At 35.5% G+C, this 26,385-nt stretch overlaps 1 protein-coding gene across 1 annotated transcript in view; it reads right to left on the minus strand.

The window, feature by feature from the left end:
• RNF13 (ring finger protein 13) overlaps nt 1-26,385 on the minus strand; it is a 122,739-nt gene that overhangs the window by 49,332 nt on the left and 47,022 nt on the right. Inside the window, exon 5 of the mRNA XM_052638958.1 lies at nt 7,033-7,120. Coding sequence (XP_052494918.1) covers nt 7,033-7,120 — 88 coding nt within the window. The remainder of the gene's footprint in view (nt 1-7,032; nt 7,121-26,385) is intronic.

The raw sequence follows: 26,385 nt of genomic DNA on the forward strand, positions 1-26,385 counted from the left end.
TTTTTTCCACACATAACTTAATTCCTAAATGAAAAAGTGAAAAAGCTTTTTTTACATACCCATTCCCGGGAGAGGTATAAGCCAAAGAATGTAAGAAAAGACCACTTTACAACAGTCTGAAAAACGACATCACACATCTAACACTTTTCAGAGTGAAGGGCTGACAAGAGTTCAGAAAGGGCACTGGATAGGGAAGCTTGGTAAATTTCTACTTCCTCCTAAGCTCGGAGTGCATGTTAAAGCATTGTGTTTTGACAAGTACCTTACAAAATTTACTTCTATATCTATATTAAAAAACCAAAATCAAATGCCAACAAAAAAAAAACTTTGTAAAAATTACCCATTACTCAAGAAGAGAAGTAAAAACAATCATCTTACTGTCACCACAGAAAATAGCCATATTTTTAACTATGAGTTACTTTAACACATTTGGCTTTAGAGAAAGTCCATTTGTTTTCTTTTGTTACATTCTGCATAACAACTTTGTTCTACATTTCTTTTAAAAACTGCACATTCATTATTTATTTAAAAGAGGGGGGTGGATACACATGAAGAAGAACAGAACACAAGCATAACCCTTCCCACCCAAAGATAAGGCTTTATTTGAAGCAACAGAAACAGTTCTATATGTTTTGACAAATAGGTTCCATTATGTAACCACCACCACAGCCAAGATAAAAAAATACGTTACCATCCATCCAAATTCTCTCATGCCCCTTTACAGTCAAGCTCTCACCACAACCTCAGCAACCACTGATATATTTTTCTTAGTTTTAAAATCTTAGTATCCTTAATAGAATATATGTTTTTTCATTTTCAGATTGAATTTACGCAAACAAAATCATCCATTTCTGTCTCTCTCACACACATACACCCACACACACTCCCAGTATCATATAAGCCCTAAAAGGGAAGGAGGCAAAATGCTAAGCAGAGCAATATTTTAATCACTATCTTTATATTAATAAGATCAATAAATATTTAAAATTTTGTATTAATGGGATCATATAATAATGGGAAAAAGTATAGGTTTTTTCCTACTCAATGGTATATCTCAGATATTCTGTCATGTCACTAAATAAATATCCACCTCATAATTTCTAATAGCTGCATGCTAAGAGATCTTTCTCTTTCACATAACAGTTTAACTTTTAATTTATTTGAAAATTAAAGTTTGGAATTGAATACCCTTTGTAAAATGTTCTACTGCTTCACGAAGATACTCTGATAAACTCGAGGAATTTTTGGCTTGTAACTACTGGCTTATAATTATTGGAATTAACATAACTTCTTTGAGTTATGATATCTAATGAGATGTTAAAAGCGCCTCACTTCAGTAAGAAAGTTAAGAAGAGGAGGGAAATGATGTACACAGATATGAATAGCCACCTTGGAGACTCTGCCACATCGTTCATCTACTGAAAACAAAACCAAATGTTTTCATTCACAAAATACTTTAAAAATACTAATTTTAATTCTGATCCACAAAATAACTCTGTAAAGTATACACGCCAAGTAGTATTATCATACCATAGACAGGTTATAATTTAAGTGGTCAACCCCAACCTCTCTAGATGCATATTCCAACTGCCTGTTCAATATCTCCATTTGAATGCACAATAGATGTTTCTCAAATGGATCTCTCAATATCTCTTTTCCCTTCATCAGTCCTACTCTTCCTTGTCTCTGTAAATAGCCTAACTATTTTCACCTAGTTTCTCAAGTAAAACATTTTGGAGTTCTCCTTTACTCCTCCCTTTTATTCCTTAGGTCAAACTCTATCAGCTTCAAAATACATCCATAATTCTATCACTTGCCATCACAGTCCATTGCTGTCATCTCTTGCCTGGCTGCTGCAACAATGTTCTAACTGGTCTCTCAGCCAGCACTCTTGCTCATCTGTCACCTCCAGTCTGTTCTCCAAAGAACAACCAAAGTGACGATCCTTTTAAAACCGTCAGATCATCTCACACTCTATTTCAGTTCAGTTCAGTCGCTCAGTCGTGTCCGACTCTTTGCGACCCCATGAATCATAGCATGCCAGGCCTCCCTGTCCATCACCAACTCCTGCAGTTCACTCAGACTCACGTCCATCAAGTCCGTGATGCCATCCAGCCATCTCATCTTGGGTCGTCCCCTTCTCCTCCTGCCCTCAATCCCTCCCAGCATCAGAGTCTTTTCCAATGAGTCAACTCTTTGCATGAGGTGGCCAAAGTACCAGAGCTTCAGCTTTAGCATCATTCCTTCCAAAGAAATCCCAGAGCGGATCTCCTTCAGAATGGACTGGTTGGATCTCCTTGCAGTCCAAGGGACTCTCAAGAGTCTTCTCCAACACCACAGTTCAAAAGCATCAATTCTTTGGAGCTCAGCCTTCTTCACAGTCCAACTCTCACATCCATACATGACTACTGGAAAAACCATAGCCTTGACTAGACGGACCCTAGTCAGCAAAGTAATGTCTCTGCTTTTGAATATACTATCTAGGTTAGTCATAACTTTTCTTCCAAGCAGTAAGCGTCTTTTAATTTCATGGCTGCAGTCACCATTTGCAGTGATTTGGGAGCCCCCCAAAATAAAGTCTGACACTGTTTCCACTGTTTCCCCATCTATTTCCCATGAAGCGATGGGACCAGATGCCATGATCTTTGTTTTCTGAATGTTGAGCTTTAAGCCAACTTTTTCACTCTCCTCTTTCACTTTCATCAAGAGGCTTTTTAGTTCCTCTTCACTTTCTGCCATAAGGGTGGTGTCATCTGCATATCTGAGGTTATTGATATTTCTCCTGGCAATCTTGATTCCAGCTTGTGTTTCTTCCAGCCCAGCGTTTCTCATGATGTACTCTGCATACAAGTTAAATAAGCAGGGTGACAATATACAGCCTTGACATACTCCTTTTCCTATTTGGAGCCAGTCTGTTGTTCCATGTCCAGTTCTAACTATTGCTTCCTGACCTGCATACAGATTTCTCAAGAGGCAGGTTAGGTGGTCTGGTATTCCCATCTCTTTCAGAATTTTCCACAGTTTACTGTGATCCACATTCTATTTAGAACCTACATAAAACAAAATCTAAAGTCCTACAATACCCACCAAGCTCTAGCCTCTGGTTCCCCCCTAACTTCATCCCCTACAATTCTTTCTCTCCCTTGTTCACTCTGACTGCAGCCACCATGATTTTCTGTCACACTTGCTTTATCTCTGAGCCTTTGCATTCGTCTGCTATTCTTTTTTCTTGAAATACCCTCCTCAAGAAATCTGCATGGCGTAGCCTTTCACTTCAGACCTATGCTCAAATGTCAAAGCCTCAAGAGACCTTCTCTGATCACCCTACCTAAAACAGCCTTTCTCCGCCTCTCATCCCTGTCACCCTGTATCCCTTTAACCTGGCATGTTTTTCTTCATAGCACTTACCACTCACTACTTGACATATACCATACCTCTTTGAGTATTATTCCCACTGTAGCATGTAATGATAATAACTGCAGCAATAACAATTAATAGCAGCTAAAGAATCATTAAACGGCTATTAAGAACCAGGAAGTTGTCTAGATATTTATATGTCATAAGCAACAAACCAAACTTGAATACTATTATTATCCACATTTAACATATCAGAAAAGTGAGGCACAGAGATGCTAGGTAATGTTCCCAAGGCCACACCACTGGTAGGTGGAGCTGGGATTCAAACCTTGTAAGGCCGTACTCAGAAACCACACTCTTAACTACATCATTCTGCTACCTCAATGAAAAGTATGAGTGAAGCCTTAAAACTGTATTATTTCCCCTGTAGTCATGATGCCTAAGAGAGTACTTGATGTGGAGTAGGCTACCAAAAAGTATTTGATGAAGGAAGCAAGCAAGGAAGAAAAAAGAAAGAAGCCCAGACACATTGATAACTTGCCCTGTTTATACAGCAATCTGCACAGCCTAGACCCAAACTTGAGGCTCAGACTCCTGATCTAGACTCTTTCCACTCTGCCTTATCATGGGTTTTTCTCATATGCCTTCTTTCATATGGTCTTCACAATCTTGTTGGGTTAAAAAAAATTAAAACTATTCACAGTTTTATAGATGAAAATAAACAGCTTGGAAAGATTAGTAACTTTTATGAACTAGCCTGAAATAAACCCACATTTCCTAGTCTTGAAGTTCACGCTCATCACATTCTCCTGAAGATGACAAATGTGATTGACTCAAAGTGAACCCATCCTATGTCCTACCTGAAATAAAAAACAGACACATTCCTGTGTGAAATGCTGGCAACAAGAGGTCTTTAAAAATTCCTTTTGTTTCCAGATGTCAGAACCACGTATTAGGAGTATACATGCAGTATTTTCCTTGTGGTTATGATCTAAACCTAAAAAGAGTGACAGATACATGCTTATTTTAATAAATCCATGCTTTCTTTCCTCTACCAGTGACAGCAAAGATGAAAATGGGAAATATCTTTACAGTGTGTTGGAAATATGAAATGTTCAAAAACATACATACTCAAGGACAGAGCAAAATGTCATGGAAAGTAATCGAAGCAATAAAGTCAAGAACCAAAATTCTGAACAATCTTTGAAATAAAATAACTCAGCTGGAACATTTCCATAGCAACAACAGGATTATATGGTTATGTGCTACTTCTAATATTTAGCACACTTTCCTTAGGAACTGACATGATTATCACAAAAAGGTTTTATTATTGACATGAAGACAAAACAGGTGTCCAAGGGAACTGACAATTCCAACTTGAAAATTTTTTTATTAAAAGTGTGTTAAAAGAATAAATAGCTTACAAATACTAATTATTTTATTCAACCCATAACCCTTGAGAAGGTCTTGAGGGTTGCTAAACCCTAAGCCTAGGTTTTCAGCAAAACACAAACAGAATAAGTAACTTGCTCAAAATTATACAGTCAATTCAAGCAGGAGCTTGGACTTGAATTCAGGCCTATTTTTCAGAGTGTCTGTGCTTTCCATTTTGTCAATAATGTGTACGGGTCACAAAAATGACTAATGTGGGAGGTATGGTGTAGGTTAATTTTTTAAGAGAGGTGATTAAAGGAGGAGTACCAACAAGTGTGCAGTACCAACAGTACTAGTTTATTTGATAAGCAAAATCCCTTAATCAATTCCTCTAATTCCTATCAGCGGTTGTTAAACTTTTGGTGATGTGCCAGAAGCTCTTAGGGGTACTTCATGCATTCTACAATTATGACTTAATCAGCCAGAAGATTAAAATAATCATTGAAAATGTAAAGAAAGTAAGGAACTTATCACTAAGTTTTACTTTTTATAAATTGTAATTTTACCATAGATTGTATTAGGAATAAGAAGGAAAAGAGTTGCAGGAGACATGGGTTTGATCCCTGGGTCAGGAAGATCCCCTGGAGTTGGAAATGACAGCCCACTCCAGTATTCTTGCCTGGGAAATTCCATGGACAGAGCAGCCTGGTGGGCTACTCCATGGGGTCACAAAGAGTTGGACACGACTGAGCACAGCAACAACAACAAATAATGTCCCACGTTATAAAGAGATTTTTTTGGTCAAGAAATCCAACATATTTCCTATTGAGGATACGGTTAAAGTCCTAAATACATTTCACTGGAGTATATCAATCCATGCTTTATATGTCTGCTCTTTGCTGCAAACTTTCTTGCATAAATGACTCAATGCAACTTAACAACAAGAGGTATTATGGATATATGCTAAAAGAAAAAGAAAAACAAAATACTTAATCATGAATGTTGGCAGTTTATTTAGTGTATCTTGGATTCCAATCCCAACTGCCAACATACGTGGGCATCTTCCCCACACCATCAAACAACTCAATTCAAATCTGACATTATCTACCTCGAGATAGCACCAATTCCACAGGCTAAGGGTCTGGTCTCACAAGAATCCCCACCCTCAACTTCAGACACCAGCCACAAGTCTAAGTTGTCACCTTTGCTTCTGACCTACCAGTTATAGACTGGAGGTTTCAACAATCCTTACCCCATGGGTTCAATTAATTCGCCAGAGCAGTTCACAGAATTCAAAGAAACATTTTATTTACTTGATTACCAGTTTTTTAAGAAAGGATATAATTCAGAAACAAGCAGATGAAAGAGATGTACAGGGCACGGTATATGGGAAGGGATGCAGAGGTTCGATGCCCTCTCCAGGAGTGCGACTTTCCCAGCACCTCCATACTTTCACCAACCCAGAAGCTCTCTGGACCTGTCCTTGTAGGTTTTCATGGTGGCTTCCATACATAGGCATGAATGATTAAACCACTGCCACTGAGGTTAGGGGGTAGGACTGAAAGTTTCAATCCTTTAATCACCTAGTTAGTTCTCCTAGAAACCAGCCCCATCATTTGGTGGGGTCCAAAAGTAGACTCATTAACATAAAGGAGACACCTTTATCACTCTCAATAAACTAAGTGAAAGCATACAGCTTAAAAATCAGTCTGATTAAAGCCAGTTATTTCATTAAAATGGGCTCATTTTCCCTATGAGCTAATATTTCATAGAGAATAAGGAAAGATATTGCCGTTTTGAACAAAAAGCTATCGGCATACCAATATATATAAAGGGGCTAATAATAACCAACTGGTATAAAAGAGCACAAGTATGTGGCTTTGACATTCCACAGGAATACAGTAGCTACTTAGTATTTCTGCATATTCTAAAATTTAACATTGTGAATCTCTAAATAAATCACAAAAATTCTCCTCTGGCATCCTAAACTCAACATACTTATCTTTATTTAAAGCTTTGGTTTTCCTTTAGCTTTTACCAAAATAACAACACATCCTCGAAAATGAAACACATAGGTTAAAAAAAACAAACCAGCAACAACAAACTGTTCAGAAAAGAACAAGTCAATTCCATTTATACTGTGAGCAAAATTATCCCAAGAGGTTTAAAAACTGGAAATTATCTTTCTGATGGGAAGAAATTTTGCTTTCTAAAGCAGAAAATGAAAGAAGAGAGACTGGTAAATCTTAGTTTCGAATGATTGGTCAAACAGGAGAGAAGAAAAGTGATACCTGTACTTACTGTCGTTGGATCCCATGCTAATGAGGTCATCAGAGTCAACATTGTGAACTATGGCTGCTTTGTATCCTGCTCTCTGTGCATTTAAAACCTGCAAGTCAGAAAACAGTCACAATATGAGGAAGAAAGTGCCATAAGGTCCCTCAACTTCAACAAACATAGATCAACAACCCCATAAAGGACAGACTAGATTATGTACATATATATTATATATATATAATATATATATAAACAGATCTCAAGTGTATTCTTGAAACATAACCTTTTACAATTGATTATCAAGGACTAAATCTTTAGATATCTTCTTGATTTCACTCAAGGTATTAAGTGAAATGAGAGACAAATAAAGGACGGAGATATAAGCTACCTACCAAAAGGATCCAAAGCACTAACCCTGTCTAGCTCTAATGGGATACAGACTTGGGACCACGCTCAAGAGCCATCAGCCCTTGAGAAGTCAAATCTACCTCCACTTACTTAGTGCAATAAACTTGGAGCAAATTGCTTTTCTTCCTCAATCCTTAGTTTCCCCAAGTTTAAAACAAAATAGCAACAATATTTTTCTCATATGTAAAATAATTTTAAAATGCTTAACACCATGATGATACAAAGAAATGAGTAAAATAAAAGCTATTCTTATTATTAGCTTCATCTCAACCATTTTCTTTAGAAAGCTTTTCTAAAGCTTTGAAAAAATTAAAAATAAAAATACTCCAGCCTGAAGTTGCTTACTCTGGTTCTATTTAGCTATATAATCTTTCCTAAAACTAGTTTCCAAAATATTAATAGTTTCACACCATAAGAATATGGCTAGATATGTAGTAGAATTTCCTTAGAGCAAAGATCTGAAAAGTATATAACACATGTTACCACATCTCACTTTTAAGGTAACAGTTTGTTTTAAAGAAAAATAAACCCAGACTAACCTCTTATGTACCACCTTTGAACCATTTGGTAAAACTGAAGGTTATTATTTGCATACTGGTTAAATAAAATGAAAACTGGGTATGTAAATATACATAATAGTTTTGAATACTTTGAAAACTATATACATATAATTCTAAATACTTAATATGGCAAGAAATTTGAAACATATCACCTTATAATCACTGCATAGTGATATGTCTCAAACTTTCTTTATAATATCAATACTTCTAAAATTAATTTTAAAAATAATTCCCAGAAGGTCTAATATTAGCTGTTTTAGTTATCAGCATAACAATGATTCAAAATTCTACAGTAATTCAATAAAGACCTGCATCAAGTTGCAAAGAATAAGGGAAAGTCCAAAAAGTCAAGTTCCTAAGAATAAAAGGAATGCCCAAGTGTTCAGCAGACTGGACTTGAATGGTAGGTAACAGAAATGAGGCTCTGTAGTCAACCCTACTCAGGCAAGAGTAAAATTCCCTTCTATATTACCCTGACTCAAAAACTACCTCGCAAATGAAAGTTAGAATTCTGAAAGAGATAATAATGTGGGTTAATCAGAATAATTTTATCTTATCACCAAAAAAAAATCTCAATCTGTAAAGGACTCAAAGAATTAATATTCTGTCTCTCTGTGGGTACGCTTAGTAACTAAGTCATGTCTGATTCTGAAAACCCATGGACTGTAGCCTGCCAGACTCCTGCCCAGGGGATTTTCCAGGCAAGAATACTGAACTGGGATGCCTTTTCCTTTTCCAGGGGATCTTCCTGACCCAGGGATCAAACCCACATCTCCTGCATTGGCAGGCAAGTTCTTAACCACTGAGCCACTAGGGAAGCCTTTATAGTCTCTATAACTCCTATAAAATAGCAGGCTGACACAGAGTAAGCACCCATTAAATATTTTTAGAATGAGAAAATGTGTAAGTGCTTAAATTAACAGCTCATATTATAACATTACAAATACAAGAGAGAAAACTGTGTGTGTGTTAGTTGCTCAGTTGTGTCCAACTCTTTGCAACCCCATGGATTGTAGCTGGTCAGGGTCCTCTGTCCATGGAATACTCCAGTTAAGAATATTGGGGTGGGCAGCCATTTCCTTTTCCAGGAGATCTTTCCGACCCAGGGATCAAACCTGGGACTCTTAAGTTTTTTTAATGAATTAAAATAGCATAAATAGTTCACCAACATAGGACCTACTGCTCTGATGTTCGGAATAATGACAAGAAAACCAACACAGCCAACAGAACTGTTACAAGGAATGTTCTGTAGTCATGCAAGGAAAAGTCAACAACCAAATAAAAAAGAAAATAAGTTTACTACTTTTTGCCTGTGTGTGCATGTTTTAATTTTAGGTGGATTTTGTTATCCAACTAAAATTTTAAAAATGCCAACCTCTACAGTCTTTTATCCATAGATTTTATTGCTTTCCTAGGGGAGAAAAAAAAAATCTCTCAAGGATAGAATAGTTTCTAAGCCTTATTTGCTACTTATTTATTAACCTATTATTTATTCATTACATTTTCATAGCAGGACAGACTTCACTTAGCTTTTATTTAAACTTTTATTTAAAGTATACTTGGTTGAGGTTGCTATTAATTTATCTGATGCTTTAATGACCATTTAATTGTTCCTAAAAAAGCTAAACAAGTAACTACAGAGAAATGTTTCTCTCACAAATCCAAAAAGCAAGTGTTTCCAGAGATACAATTTAAGAAATACAAAATTTATATCAAAAGCTGTTCTTTCCTTATATAAAACTTAACTTTTACTTTTCTTTTTAAAGCCAACTAATACACATAGTCACTAAAATTACAATTTGACTTGTTTCCCTGAAAAATATGTATTTGTGAGCAAAGATACAACATGTTAGGATACAGAGAAAAGTGGTCCCAGGAACCATGAAATGTAAAACAACATAGTTCAGTTTAGTAAATATTTGTTGAATTTACATAACATGTAAGGTACTATGTGTTGGGCACAACGCAGAACTTAAAGGTGAATCAGAAACAATCATTACCCTCAAAGGGACTCAGTACTCCTGGACATCCAAACAGGTCGGGTGCTTTCTAGCCTCTCTATTTGCCCAAGCTACCATCTGTGCCTAGAACAGCCTTTGGGTTCTGAATGCCTAATCAGGCTTCAAATTCCATTACCTCCATGAAGCTTGTCCTGTTCCATGCCCTATTCTAATGCCCTGATCCACATGTTGTCCCAAGCACCCATATAGCTGCTTCCCACTTGGTATTTATACCTGTTATATTGTTCTTAAAGATCTTCTACAGTGTCTTATATTTATGCATTATACATACTATCCCATTTATAAAACAAGGCTTTATGGGGTTCTTTAATCTTCTGCAGTTGTCTATGTGTAAAGAAGGGACAAAATATCATAACTCTTACAAGAGGCTTTCTGAACTGCAAATTGTTAAAAATCACCAATATAAATTAACAGCAATCTGCTATGTGTGTAACTAAACCTAGCAGGCAGTTTCTGAAAACTGCATTGAGCAACTGAGGTAATATGTTTCTTTCACATATCCAAAATGCAATTGGTTCCATAAATACAATATAAAATTAGATTAATATCAAAAGCTGTTCTCTAATTAAAAAAATAAAATTCTTAAAATAGAAAACCACTAAAATAGGAAGGAGTTTTATAAGCACAAGTGTGAATTCCAGAAAATAGAAACATGTTTCAAAAATTTAATAAGAAGGCTTCCCCAAGACTTTTGTTGTTGTTGTTACTGATTTTTAGAATAAACTAATGAAATTAAATCAAAGAAACACATTAACATACGGACCAATGGGCTTACGAATACAAACAAGGAAAATATATTCATGTTATGAACTGCAAAAATCATGTGTCAGTCAAATTAAATTACATTTTTAACTATGCAGCAGCTGGTATTTTCAAAAACACAGGAGGCAGAAATAAGGCCTAAATCATCAGTAAGCATGTGCAGGGTTTCACATTCATAAAATGCAATCTCAAACATGTTATCAGATGGAAGCAGAGAACTCAAAGATTCATTAATAAAAAACAGGCACAGTGAACAAACCTAAATTTCAAAACAGCCATCAAACAGAAAATTGCACAAAAAGACCTTCTGAATTGAACTGCAAACGTGCCTTTTTAAGGAGACTCAAATTGTGCTAAATGTACTAGTTTACATCAAATCAACCAATTAACTGCAACTAAATTATGCAGACCAGATAGCACTTAACCACAAATTTTAAAAAAATATGGGACTGCCGACTTGTTATTATAAATAGCCAGTATACCAGAAGACAGCAGACTGCTAATGGAAGAACCTTCAATGAGACAGGTTCTAAAAGGAATCCTGGGAATGATATAATAGTTCATCCTATTTCCAGACTGGACAAACTGGTGATATTGACACTAATAAACACACCTTGTAAGAAGAAGGAATTCACTGTGCTGTCAAGATGATCATAAGTAGAGATTTTCTAAGGGACACACAGGCATGAGAAGGTGGAGGAAACTGTTGACAGAATATATACAAGGTTCCAGACCAAAGGCTCTATCTATGAATAAAAGAAGCCTCTATGTGCTGGTACCTTACATATATTGTCTCTAATATCTGACAGAACTCTACCATGTAGATATTCTTTTCAATATTCTAGAAATGAATATACCCTAAGGTCACACTTAGGCAGAGCTGAGATTTGAAAACAATTTTATTTGATTAGATAGAAAAGCATGGAGTTTCCCAATGAATCAGAATAAGAAATAGGATCACTAACCTTATTTAACATTTTACAAATGTCCTAAAAGAGGGATTAAGAAAGAGATCACTTTAAGGGATTACTTTCTTTGATACTAAGAAAGTACCAAAACTCACATCACATTAATCTTAAAATCTTACGGGCAAAATAAAACATATACAAATCAGAGTATAAGCCAAAAAGAAAAGTACTCAAATAGTGTGGTAGAGTTTATAAAAACTTAGAGAGGGAAAAATTATATTGAAGTACCTATGGCAGGCAGATTTTATAGGACCTGAAACATTTTAATAAAGAAATGAAATCTACGTTAACCGGAAAGAGTTGTGGGGAAATTTCTCATGTGAGAAGAAGAGAGAAATAACAAGGCAAAAGGCATATTAAAAACAAAACACAAAGAAGGACCTTAATAAGTGAAAAAAGAGTGTTACAGAAAGGAAGACTCTAATTCCAGCAGAGGAGTTAAAATTATACTCTTGGAAGACGATTATTTGGATTCAGATTCTGACTCTGTTATATACAAGCTGTATAAACTTAGGCAAATAACTTCTGTACAATGAGCATAATAATACACCCAACTTAAGAGTCATTCTGAGGATTAAATTACTAAATATATGGAAAGCACTTAAAATAGTGCTTAAACAGTGCCTCAGTTCAGTCGCTGAGTCGTGTCCGACTCTCTGTGACCCCATGAATCGCAGCATGCCAGGCCTCCCTGTCCATCACCAATTCCCGGAGTTCACTCAGACTCACGTCCATCGAGTCAGTGATGCCATCCAGCCATCTCATCCTCTGTCGTCCCCTTCTCCTCCTGCCCCCAATCCCTCCCAGCATCAGAGTCTTTTCAAATGAGTCAGCTCTTTGCATCAGGTGGCCAAAGTATTCGAGTTCAGCTTCAACATCAGTCTTTCTAATGAACACTCAGAACTGATCTCCTTTAGGATGGACTGGTTGGATCACCTTGCAGTCCAAGGGACTCTCAAGAGTCTTCTCCAACACCACAGTTCAAAAGCATCAATTCTTCGGTGCTTAGCTTTCTTCACAGTCCCACTCTCACATCCATACATGACCACTGGAAAAAACCATAGTCTCGACTAGACGGACCTAAAAGGCTGGCAAAGTGATGTCTCTGCTTTTCAATATGCTATCTAGGTTGGTCATGACTTTCCTTCCAAGGAGTAAGTGTCTTTTAATTTCATGGCTGCAGTCACCATCTGCACATATTAAATAAGTGCTAGTTATGATTACTGTCATTGCTGTTCAATTTTACAGCTGCTGTTGGAGAGTCAGAAATTAGGAGAGACGGGAAAAAAGGACAGATAGTACTGTATCTTGAAGGCCATTCCGTAAAGTAGACGTGAGGTCTTCCCTGTTAAGGGCTCACATTTCCTTCTCCAGGGGATATTCTCAACCAGGGATCGAACGCAGGTCTCCTGCACTGCAGGCAGTCTCTTTAGCATCTGAGTCACCAGGAAGCTTAAGGGTTCACAACAGGCACTTGAATAAGGAGGTGACATGGCTAAAACAACGTTTTAGAACAATCTGGTAATACTTTGATAGGGAGAAGACAGACTGAAGATTTGGAAGTTGTTATGACAAGGCAGAATGACTGCAATGATGTGAAAGAACAATATTTTCATTCTTCTTCAAAACCAACTTTTGAATCTAGGAAACTTAGGAATGTACTTAACCAAAAACGTGAAAGCTGAGAAACAGAGCTTGTTTTCGAAGGAAGAAGAAGAAAATGGTTCTGAGCACACTAAATTTGAGAGCTAGGGAGGTTTCTATATACAGATTTCCTAGGTAGGTAGAATATAAAATATCAGGACCTGAGATTTAAATGTACACATTTTCAGCAAATTAATTCATTCAACAAATATCTGGAATAAAGATTGCTACCTGGTTGCTAAAAATAATTAAACTTCTAATAAAACATAATCCATTCACAGTGTTATATATCTTACAGTCTTCAATGTCCTTTAAGTTCTATACGTGAACTAAATTTAAGTACACTTTAATTTTCCCCTGAGAGGATACACTACAAATAAGTAAATCTGTGTATACTTATTTCTAGTATACCTGCAAGAATGCTAAAAATGTTATGAGGTAACTTTTCTTGATGAAAGAGAACCACGAAAAGAACCTCATTATATATCAGACAGTAGTCTGGATGTTCGTGTAAAATGAGACACACTTGGAACATTTTTTTATTTGAAATGTATTTAAAGTTCTGAAGTCTTTAACTGAATTCTAGTGTTATTTTTCCCTTGTATGAAGAATAATTTTTTATGTTTGAACAATAGTGAAAAGGCAAGCTAAAAACCAGGATTATTTCAGACAGACGATACTCCATGAACATCGTATATGCATCCCCTACAGATGCCCCTGTTTCTGATGTTATCTGCCTTCAGGTGCCGGGCAAAAGATGTTTGAGAGTAGCAGCCATTTAAAATATATCCTCTTCTAATTTGAATGATAATACAACCTTTAGTTCATTATTTCAACACTTTTATTAAGTGTTAAAAGGTCATTAATTTTAATTGGGAAGTTGAAAGAAAATACTATACTGAAATATTTCAGATTGTAATTCATGCAGAATTAAAATATGTGATTTATATGTGGAATCCAATATATGACACAAATGAACCTATCTATGAAACAGAAACAGAATCAGGGACACAGAAAATAGATTAGTGGTTGCCAAGGTGGGGAGTGGTAGGAGAGGGATGGATGGGGATTTGGGGATCAGCAGATGCAAACTGGTATATATAGAACAGATAAACAACAAGGCCCTACTGTAGAGCACAAGGAACTATATTCAATATCCCGTGATAAACCATAATGGAAAAGAATGTATATATGTATAGCTGAGTCATTTTGCTATATGGCAGTAATTAACATAGCATTGTAAATCAACTATACTTCAATAAAAACAAAACAAAAATGTGATCTAGAGGGAAATTTCAGTGATGACTTATAGTTTTATTTACTAAAGAAGTAATAAGACTAGAAGTAGAGGGACTTCCCTGGTAGTCCAGGGGTTAAGACTTGGCGCTCCCAATACAGAGAGGGTGGGTTTGATCTCTGGTGGGGGAACTAAATCCCATTTGCAGCATAGCAGGACCAAAAAAAAAAGAAAGAAAGAAAGAACAGAAGTACAGAAAGATGTAATAAATATTAGGGAAATTCAACTATTCTGGCTTATGTATAAATAAGAAAAATACATCTATCTCAAGATGTAATTTGACTGCTTAATTAACACCAGGAAGAGAATGACGAGATATTCTTGAACTCCCATCAATCAGGTGATAACCTTCAGTGCCTGAAAAGCATTGTATTTTCTTCTTGCTCTCCATCTGCTTCCCTGCAGAAGGGTATGTACTCCATATTATCAGATAGGATATACTACCTAATTATGTGTATATATATACACACACACACACACACACACATAAAACATATATACTAATACTCTATATTATTAGATATAGTTATTCATCAATTATCAATAATAAATTTCCTAAGAGTGGTAACTGTATTTTGTGAACATGGCGGAGAATGCTGCTGTGGGAAAGAGAGGAATAAGACACAAAAGATTTAACTCTTAAAATAGTTAAAGACAAAATATCAATACTTGGGAATTATTAACAATGTTAACTTCTGCAGGATACCTCTGTTTTCATCTTTGTTATTATATACACCACAAGCTTTTGTCTTGAATGAGTTATTTTTTTAATACCCATCTGGGTACTATGACAACCTGATACATTTTAATCAAGCCAATGTCACATAATTAACCTTACACAGAGTAATTTTCAACTTCCATAGTTCATTAAATGACATAAATGTACACTAATCTCCGCATGTTCTCAAAAATATAATAAAGCCAAAGTTCCGCTGTCTTAATAGAAATCACAATACTAGAAATCTAAATTTGTGATAACTTAAAGTATTACCTTAAAAATTAACAAAAGATCATTGTTTCATGTGTGTCAGTAAAAAGCATTAATTATCAGAAAGTTAATCCTGACATCACCTTGAAAAATAAGAGATCTGATAAAATAACATTTAGAGCTCTTTGAATGCCAGACTTCATGTTTCCTAAGGAACCATCTTGTTCACTAGCATGTATCTCCAGCCTAGAAAAATCTCTCACATAAATACTTATTTAGTCAAACTAAATCATAACTAAGGGAACTATCTATCAAGTCCTACCCAGAAAGATATATGCCATAAAAATGCATTTATATTTACGGCTTAGTTCCCTCTTAAAAACATACCAAAAATTTTACTTCAGTCATTGTGGATAAAAAATTTTTCTGAAATATTCTGCATCTTCCTAGCTGTCTCAATTAGAAGACAACAAATGTGATTTGACCTTTTCCAATGACTTGGGATCATCATGAACATCTTTACTAGATTCTAGCTGGTTTTTCTCCTCAATGTTAAGTGTCACTTCCTCTCTCTCTGTATTTAGACTCCTAGTAGTCATTAAACTTGCTCCACTCTTACATTCTTTTCTACAATACAGAAACAAAGGAGAAAACCTGATTAGAATTCTATTCTTTAAAAAAAGAAAAGGTACAGAAAAAGTTCCAAGAAAAAGTCATCAGGAAAAGTACATGGTTTTAAAAGCTGGAATTTTATGACATTATTGTGGTACAAAGACATGCTTCCTTCTTTTATTTTACGTTACATTCTGAGAGCATTGACCTTTCGATAAATGGCATGTTACAAACATACAAGTTTATTTCTTACTTAGGCTGAGAGAAAATTGAATTTGTTTCATCAGAAAATTTGGGGGGGGAAGGGCTGGTAAAATCTGCAAAATCAGCAAAGCCATACTTGTTCGTTTCAAGTAGAGCAGAAAACAAACCAGAATCCATGGAACTTTAAAAATTAATTAAAGATCTTATGTTATATCCCAGTGACAGATTTTAAAGTCAATCTTTGTACATGGGAAAGCAATTCTAAATATTGAGGGTACTGAACACTGTAGATAATAAAATAATTTAGTGAACCTGGGTGAACTTTTTTTAATAAAAGGAAATTTCGTATACCAAAGTATTTTAGCTAATGTAGTTAAGTACTGTTTTATGAAATTTATTATAGGCTGTGTGCTGTAGGGACATGTGTAAAAATAAATATCTTAATATAGATTGCAGTCAAAAAAGTTTGAAACCCATATAGTGAGTTTTTAATGTTCTGTAGATTGTCTGCAATCAGAAAATAGATTGTGCCTTTCCAACAATATTATTGTATAACATACCATCACAAAATCAAAGTCTTTAATGTATAGGTCGTTGAATGTGGCGGTTTCCAATGTAGTTTTAATATTATACCTAGCACGTGATTAGTACTAAAGATTAAAACTAAAAGTGATGCTTTTCTCTTAGTGTCATTAAGAAAACCCAAATAAACCTTTACGTAGCTATTTCTGATGCTTGCTATTAAAGAAGCTTTTCTTTAAAAAACTTTTATATAATGAACTATACCAATTAAACTATATTAGTTAAAAGCTGCCTAAATATTTAATTTTGAGAATCACAATTTAAATTTTACAAAAGTATCCCTAAAGTATCCTCTAGTTATCTATGTATATTAAAGTACATATTAAAATGAAGGATCCAAACTAAGTTCCTATTTTTTAGATACTAATAGGATTCATATTCCAATCAAATCTTATTTCTCATCCTAACAGCAGTAGCTCCATTTTAACCCAATCACCACGGTTAATAACGTTTTTTGGAAGAAATTATTGTGAAGCAAAAGGATAAATCTAAACGTGCTATCAGCCTACTAGGAATTTCCAAGTAATGACAAAGGCTCATACTGCACTGGAAAAATAACTGGCAAGGCAGTTGTGATGAGAATTCTGGTGCGTATACTCCTCCCTCGACTGCCTACTCATCTGGGGGCTCTAAGCACTATACTGTAAGCTCAGCACACAGATCTGCATAAAAATATAAGTCCTACTCCCAAGAAACTGAAGTGAGAAAAGATACACCCATGGGGATTTTTTAGGCTAGAATCAAACAAGAAGGGGAAAAATATTATGGGGCAAAAAGAAAGAATCTCTAAAGAAATAGGAAATGCACAGTAATGCTGGCTGGGATTTGCTCTGGCTTCAGCCAAGAATCTTTCCTATCACAAACTTTTCAAACACAGGACAGAAAATGAACAGCTTTAATTAGCAGTCACTTTGTGGTACACTTTACATCATCTTATTAAAACATCTGAAATTATCGCAAGAATTCTCCAAATAGGAAGTTCCTTCACGAAAACAAGCTATTAATACAAGTCTAACATAATCTGTGGCTTCCCTGGTGGCTCAGATGGTAAAGCGTCTGCCTGCAATACGGGAGACCCAGGTTTGATCCCTGGGTTGGGAAGATCTCCTGGAAAAGGAAACGGCAACCCACTCCAGTATTCCTGCCTGGAGAATCCCAGGGATGGAGGAGCCTGGTAGGCTACACTCCATGGGGTTGCAAAGAGTCAGACATGACTGAGCAACTTCACTTCAACATAATCTGACACGACTGAGCAACTTCACTTCAACATAATCTGTAAATGAAATAAAATCTAAACGATTTACCTAACAAAGTCTCCAATGAAGTCTGGTTAAAGTAATTAACATTAACTAATTAACGTTAGTAATAACAGGTCTCTCTTAAGCTAAATAGTGAGTGCTCAGATATTTATTTTACTATTTAAATTGCAACTTAAGTGGTACATACATACATTATGAACAGTGTTTCTGTGTTATGCTATGTTTGAAAACACAACAGGTAAAAAGTCAAAAAAGCATCACACAGATGCTGGGTGGTTGTGGAACCTGGCCTTTTCTGTCCACCCTGGCTGTACAGTGGGTTTTGGCACTTCCGGTTGTAATCTGAGAACTGGAGCACTACTTTACTGTCCAACCTCTACAGATCCTCTGCAGAAAATGTAGTGTAACTCTGCTTCTAAGTATTTCCAAATGCCAACTAAAAAAAAAAAAAATTCTCTGGAAAACTGATTTTCTTTTCTCTCAGAACTGCCAACAGAAAGCAACAATAACTCAACCATCAGCCTGGACACAAAACTACACTTTTTCCCAACCTGGATATCTAACACAGGGAAAGAAATTGTTTTCCCTATAAGGGAAAGAGACGAAGCAAAGAAACTCATAGGGGACTTAGAGGACAGAGATAACTGTCAAAATGTAGCTATGTTCTTTCATCTGAAGAAGTTAAGAAGAAATTAAGAAGTAAAATTTCTTTCTCAAATGATCACACCAATGAAGATGAGAATGGAACAATAGCAGGCAGTTCAGGTTTAATGTAAAAACTGTTAATTCTATCTATAGGATAAAAATTTCTGGAAGCATTACAGTACAGTAGGGAATAAGCAATTGTTGAAATAAGATCTAGAACTGTGGCAAGCAATCCTACCAAGATTAAATCCAACATCATTCTTCCCTGCACATATTTCAGAATCACTACAGTACACACTGGGAAGAGCTACTTCACCTCAAAGCGGATAACATCAGAAACAAGGGGCACCTGTAGGGGATGAATGTCCGGTGTTCATGGAGTATCGTCTGTCTGTCTGATGTTTTCACTCTCATTAAAAGGAATTCAGTGACATAAGCCATCTTTCCCTCTTTCTTTAGATTCCATCTTCCTTAACTAGACATTCTTCATTTAATGTGTACCTGAATAATCCGAATAACTTTATTTTAAAGGAAACAATATGTGTGAAATCTATGACAAAGGAGGTAAGAATATACAATGGAGAAAAGATAGTCTCATAAATAACTGGTGCTGGGAAAATTTGACAGCTACATATAAAACAATGAGATTAGAACATCCCCTCATACCATATACTAAAATAAACTCAAAAAGGATTTGAGACCTAGATTTAAAACCTGAAATCATAAAACTCCTAGAAGAGAACACAAGCAGAATATTCTTTGACATAAATCAGATCAATGGTGTTTTGGATTTGCCTCCTAAGACGAAAGAAATAAAAAGCAAAAATAAACCAATGGGACTGAATTAAATTTAAGGTTTTTGCATAGCAAAGGAAATCACTGCTAAAACAAAAAGATAACCCACTGAGTGGGAGAAAATATTTGCAAATGATATGATCAATAGGGGGTCAATATCTCAAGCATATAAACAGTGCATACAATTCAGTATCAAAAAAGAAGAACCCAACTGAAAATTGGGCAGAAGACCTGAATAGACATTTTTCCAAAGAAGACATACAAATGGCTAACAGGTACATGAAAAGATGCTCAATTATGCTCTATTTCCCTCATAATAGCTAGTTATGAGGGAAATGCAAATAAAAACCACATTGAGATATCACCTAATGTTTCTCAGAATGAAAGGTGAACATGAAAGTCGCTCATGTCCAACTCTTTGTGACCCCATGGACTGTATAGTGAATTCTCCAGGCCAGAATACCGTAGTGAGTAGCCGTTCCCTTCTCCAGGGGAATCTTCCCAACCCAGGGATTGAACCCAGGTCTCCTGCATTAACGGCAGATTCTTTACCAGCTGAGTTACCAGGGAAGCCCCTTTTGTTAGAATGGCTATCATCAAAAAGTTTACAAGTAACAAATGTTGTCAATGATGTAGAGAAAAGGGAACCCTCATACACTGTTGGTGGGAATGTAAATTGGTTCAGCCACTATGGAGAACACTATGGAAGCTCATCAAAAAACTATAAATAGAATTACCATATGATCCAATAATCCCATTCCTGGGACTTATCTGAAGAAAATGAAAACACTAATTTGAAAAAATACATGCATCCCAATGTTTGCAGCAGAATTATTTACAATAGCCAAGGTATGGAAGCAACCTAATATGTCCATCAATAGATGAACGGCTAAAGAAGAGGCAGTATACAACTAAAAATGAAAAAATAATGAAACTGTCCTATTTGCTAAAACATGGATGGTCCTACGAGTGTAATGCTAGTGAAATAACTCAGAACAAGACAAATACTTTATCACTTATGTGTGGAATCTAAACAATGAAACGAATGCATATAACAAAATGTCAACAGACACAGATTCACAAATAGAATTAGTAGTCACCATTGGAGAGAGGGAAGGGGCAACATAGGGATACGGGATTAAAATAGGCAAGCAACGAAGATATATTGTACAGCACAGGGAAACAAAGCTAATATTTTATAATATTAAATGGGAGTATAATTCTTAAAAGTTTTGAATTACTGTGTTGTATACCTGAAACCAATGTAATATTGTAAATCAACTATTCTTTCAATAAAAGAATGTGTATTGAGTGAGTGAGTGAAGTCGCTCAGTCGTGTCCGACTCTGCAACCCAGTGGACTGTAGCCCACCAGGCTCCTCTGTCCACGGGATTCTCCAGGCAAGAACACTGGAGTGGGTTACCATTTCCTTCTCCAGGGGATCTTCCCAACCCAGGGATCAAACCCAGGTCTCCCGCACTGCAGGCAGACACTTTAACCTCTGAGCCAAGAAGTTAACTGGCATTATATGTTTTCACTAGGTTAGGGTAAAGTACATGTAATTTACTGTTTTTCAGCTTTTTCTTTCATTAAATATTACTTTCCTTGTAAAAGAAGAGAATTTGTTTCACTGTTTTAATACTGAATGAATTTGTATATAAAGGAACCTAATTATTAACATAGATATTTTTACCAAAGGGTGGAAGAAAGAAAGAAATGAATACATTAATGCACTAGTAGCACAGAGCTATCTGAATCCTATATGGGTAGAAACGCTTCCATCTACTGAGTATTATTTAACATGTTTCTTTAGTGAAATCTTTTATACAGGATTCCAAAGTAGATTAGCAACAAACATTATAGGTTACTTTATAGAAATATAAAAAAGAGTTAGAAAATTTAAAAATGATATTATAGATGACTTTAATATATGACTTTAACTTCTATTTAAGTTCATATCTACTTGCTTAGTACTACTGAAATAAAAGTGCAATTCTGAGAATACCATATACTGTATCAGCCTGGAGGCCTGAGAGAGGAGAATGAAAGGTAAGCTTAGAAAGAAAAACTAGATGCCTATTTTGTAAGATGACAGAATTTCACTTCAAAAATTTTATTATTTATTACTATAATAAGATCACACAAATAACTAAAAAATGTTTATGTTAATTTTTTAATTATCATAAAATATTTAGACCCAGAGAAAATTGTGGGATACATGACTATCTAGATTTAGAAATACTTCCAAGGGCATTCCAAGAACATTAAGTGAAATGAAAATGAAGCCAACAGAATGTTCCAATAATACTGTTTATTCCCTAATCTACTTAAATTTAATTTTAAGCCATTAGGATTTTCTAAATATTCTAAATTCAGCAAATATTTATTAATCATCTACCAAGTGCCACACAATGTATTAGGAATTTGAGTTGTAGAAAGAAAAACATGATCTTTTCCCTCACAGAGGATTAAATAAGCAATATATAAAAGAAGTGATCTGCTCTGCCTTGAAGATTAGGGAAGGTTTCAGATAGGAGATGAAACTTCATCTGAGACCTAAAACAAGCCAGGTAGACAAGCGAGGGGAGATACTCAAATGAAGGACACAGCAGAAACCAAGACAGAGGGGAAGAGACTGCTCAGTACCTCCTGGGACTTGTAAATTCTTCATGGTTAAGGTAAGGGGACAGGCAAAGTACAGATGTGACTTGACTTTAGACAGAGACAGAAGTCAGGTCAAGTAGGGGTTTGTGCCCCAGTTAGGTTTTGTCAAAGTCACATTCCAACAGAAAATGAGTACCAACGTATTCCTTGGATTGTATTCATCTACAATCCAAATGTAACTCCATCTAATGAATCCCCTCCCTGAAATATGGAGGGAACAATATCTAAGTCCTTTCAGCCTCCTGCAGCTAGCTACATTTTTCGAAAATAATCACTAGAGCATTAAGCAGTAATAAGATTCAACAGAAGTACATGGACTACACCATTTCTGTTTACCAAGCTTCCCTTGAATTCAGTTGAAATAAAGCAAATTGACTATTTGAAGAAGTTGACTTAGCATTAAAACCACAAGGTAGAAACATTTTAGACTGCAATGGTAACAGATTTTTGGCAACTAATGATTTTTTGACTATAAACACAGAAATTTGTGTAGTTTAGAAAAGTTCTATTTTTAAGTGATTATTTTAATGTTCTTGAAATAACCAAGTATTTTTACAAAAATTTTTAAATGTTATTTCCCACTGGGATGCCAATTCAAGTCTTTTGAGAACCCTCTGCCTCAGAATGCTATGAAGTCATTGTTCTAACTAGAAGATTTAATAAAGCCTTAATGTATTTACCAGAAAGCCAGAAATGTTTTCCTAATTTCAAACACTCACCAAAAACTAACATTTCCAAACAATTATATTTTGTCACAGTGAAGCACAAGTGCACAAAGATAAACAAAATAACATTGTTCTGCTTTTCCTCTAAAGTGCTGTATTTTTCAGAAGATAACAGTTTTTGTCAGTGTAAGAAAAAGTGACTGTTTTCAGATTAAGCAGGTGGCATGTAATCAATAGTTATTACTGGCCTTCTGGACATTCCACATATCCAAATACTAATTCTGAGTATGGGTTCTGCTGTTATCTCTCCAGGGCAAGAAGACTAAAAGGCTCAAATGTGCTTCTCTTGACAAAAGATTAAAAAAAAAAAAATTAAAACAGTACTCTATTTTAAAATGTTACAAACAATTCAATTTTCTACCTTCCAAAAACTGTTAATTGCATTTCAGCATCTTATTAGCTACCTTGAGTCACAAACCACTTGAGATAGTTTGTGTAGAAAATCTGTCATCTTCTTTATTGTAACAGAGCTTTTACTCGTTTACTTTTAAGAGAGAATAAGAGAAGTTCAGGTTTCTTTAATTATAGCATAATGTTCTTCTTCAAAAAAAGTCTAAAGATTTATAATAAGTAAACCTTGAAATACCCTAATCATTTGAACAATCTTGAGAGAATTTTATTTTTTACTTCTTTTCTCTTTTGCTATCTACAATGGAAAGGGCTCGTTTCACCAAAGAAAGCTCTGTAAGATGATGCCAACTCTCATTTGTCTGAGATAATTTGGGTTTCACTTTGGATAGGAGGCATAGCAAAAAAAAACACCTTGTAACTATTCTCAATATACTGTGGCATACAGTATGGTGCTGAATTAAGCTTTTGTCAGTATTCAGTCCTAGCATGCTACATCAGGAATAAGAAAATGAGCTCTTTTTCTATTTTCTTAAGTCAATTTATTCATAAAAATTGTGGCTACACATGAATGAACCACTATTGAGTATCCACAAAGAGCTATTTATTTGCAATTCAGAAGAGAAGTATCATACATAAATTGTAAATAACTGGTTTCTGTAACATAGCTACTACAAAACTTAATCACCAACTTGGAAGTCAAAAAAGTACAGTCATGGATTTCTGATCTGAAGATTATAGCTAATAAAGCTAATAGCCTGTGCACCAGTGATCACCATTAGAAAAGAAATTTTCTTTGGAATGAGATTCCAGTTGTTTTCCCAGTAATCATGATGACTTTATCCACTCACCCTACCTTGACAGATGATCTGTAATTCATAAGCTTGTATTTATGAAACTTATTTTGTATACATTATACACTGACATGACAACACTGTCCTTTATAAGCCAAATTAAAAATTTTACACATCAGTTGACATGAATTACTGTATCACAGTGTGACTTATCAGCCAATGATTAGTTTCTGAAAGGTGAGAACTGAATTCAGGTGTTAATTTGACTGGGCTAAGAGATGTCCAGACAGCTGGTAAAATATTTAGGCAGGTATCTGTGAGGGGGTTTTTGAATTGTTTGTCATTTCATTCAGTAGACTGAGTAAAGAAGATCCACCCTCAACAATGTGAATAGGCATCACCAAATTCCTAGAGGTTCCAAACAGAACAAAAGATGAAGGGAAGGGTGAATTCCCTCTCTCTGTTCTTGACATCCACATTCTCCTGCCCTTAAACTTCAGAGCTCTTAGTTCTTGGGTCTCTGGACTCTAGGATTATACCATCAGATCCCCTGGTTCTCTGGCTTTCAGACCCTAACTGAATTACACCACTGGTTTTCCTAGTTATCCAGCTTGCAGACAGTAGATTACAGGACCTCTCGGCTTAGTACAGTCAGCACCTTTGCCATCTTTATCCTTATTCTATTTTATACCAATAATGAAAAAATCAATAAAACATTGATGGTTAATAACTACTGCCTAGTTACTGTGTGCAAGGCACTGTCTGACAAGCATTCAACACTGATTATTTCATTTGATCCTTATAACAATGCTATGATATTAGGAACATTTCTAATTTGTTTTACAGATAGAGAAATTGAGGCACACAGAGATAAAAATAACTTGTCTAAGATCACACTACTATAAATGATAAAGATGTGATTCAAATGTATGCAGTCTGCTTCCAGATCTTGAATACAACCAATATGTCTCCCTCAGTAAATTAATGTCTTGTAAATTTAATATAACTGAAAGAAATTATTAGAAATAATATGAGTATGAAATCTTTCACTTTAAATGTCTATAATAGATTCTGTTGTATATTTGTGAAGGAAAATTAACAAAGTTAAAGAATATGTATAGAATAGAACTTTATCCATTAAGACTATGTCTACACAATGAGTTATATAATAAGATTTTAATGTTTTCTAAGATTAGAATCCTCAATTAAAACGTTTTTACATATACTTTATATGCAAGTGCTTTTAAAGAATACATTATACACACAAGCAGAAGACTTACTATACTACATAGATTGATTTAACAAACTTTCATTGCTCTCCTACTATGCACTATAATACAAATTAGATACTTGCTGCTGCTGCTGCTGCTGCTAAGTCGCTTCAGTCATGTCCGACTCTGTGCGACCCCATAGACGGCAGCCCACCAGGCTTCGCCATCCCTGGAATTCTCCAGGCAAGAACACTGGAGTGGGTTGCCATTTCTTTCTCCAATGCATGAAAGCGAAAAGTGAAAGTGAAGTCGCTCAGTCGTGTCCGACTCTTCACAACCCCATGGACTGCAGCCTACCAGGCTCCTCCGTCCACGGGATTCTCCATGCAAAAGTACTGGAGTGGGGTGCCATTGCCTTCTCCAATTAGATATTTAAATATAGTTAAAACATGAACTCTAAACATAGTAAGCCTGCATATAAGTGAAATATATATAATAGAAAACAACAATGTGATAAAGAGATTTGAGCTGGAATGGTTTGTTCTGTCCGAGGGAGAGGAGAAAGAAAAGTAAGGCTTCCAGAAGAGGTAACGGTCTCAGCACTTAAATGGCCAGAAATATAGGTGATAAAGGTCATCTTAGAGATCTTGGACACAGGAAATAGTATGTGTGAAGGCACAAAAACACAGCAAGTTGAGAGATTTCAGTAGGTGATATGACTACAGCACAAAATTCAAGACAGGAAGCGGAAAGTGATGAGCTGGAATATTAGCTAAACCAGGAAATTCCATTAGAAATACTCAGACATGTATGTGATGAGGATCCACTGAAGGGAGCTGAGGACTAACAAGCCCTCCTATCCATTCCTGAGTTGGGTTTTACCCTAAAAATAATTACTTAATGACAGTATTTCCCTAAATGTTGTAGTGCAACACCTCCCGTCCCCACCT

The sequence above is a fragment of the Budorcas taxicolor genome, chromosome 1 (genome assembly GCF_023091745.1).
Source record: "Budorcas taxicolor isolate Tak-1 chromosome 1, Takin1.1, whole genome shotgun sequence".
Taxonomy (NCBI): domain Eukaryota; kingdom Metazoa; phylum Chordata; class Mammalia; order Artiodactyla; family Bovidae; genus Budorcas; species Budorcas taxicolor.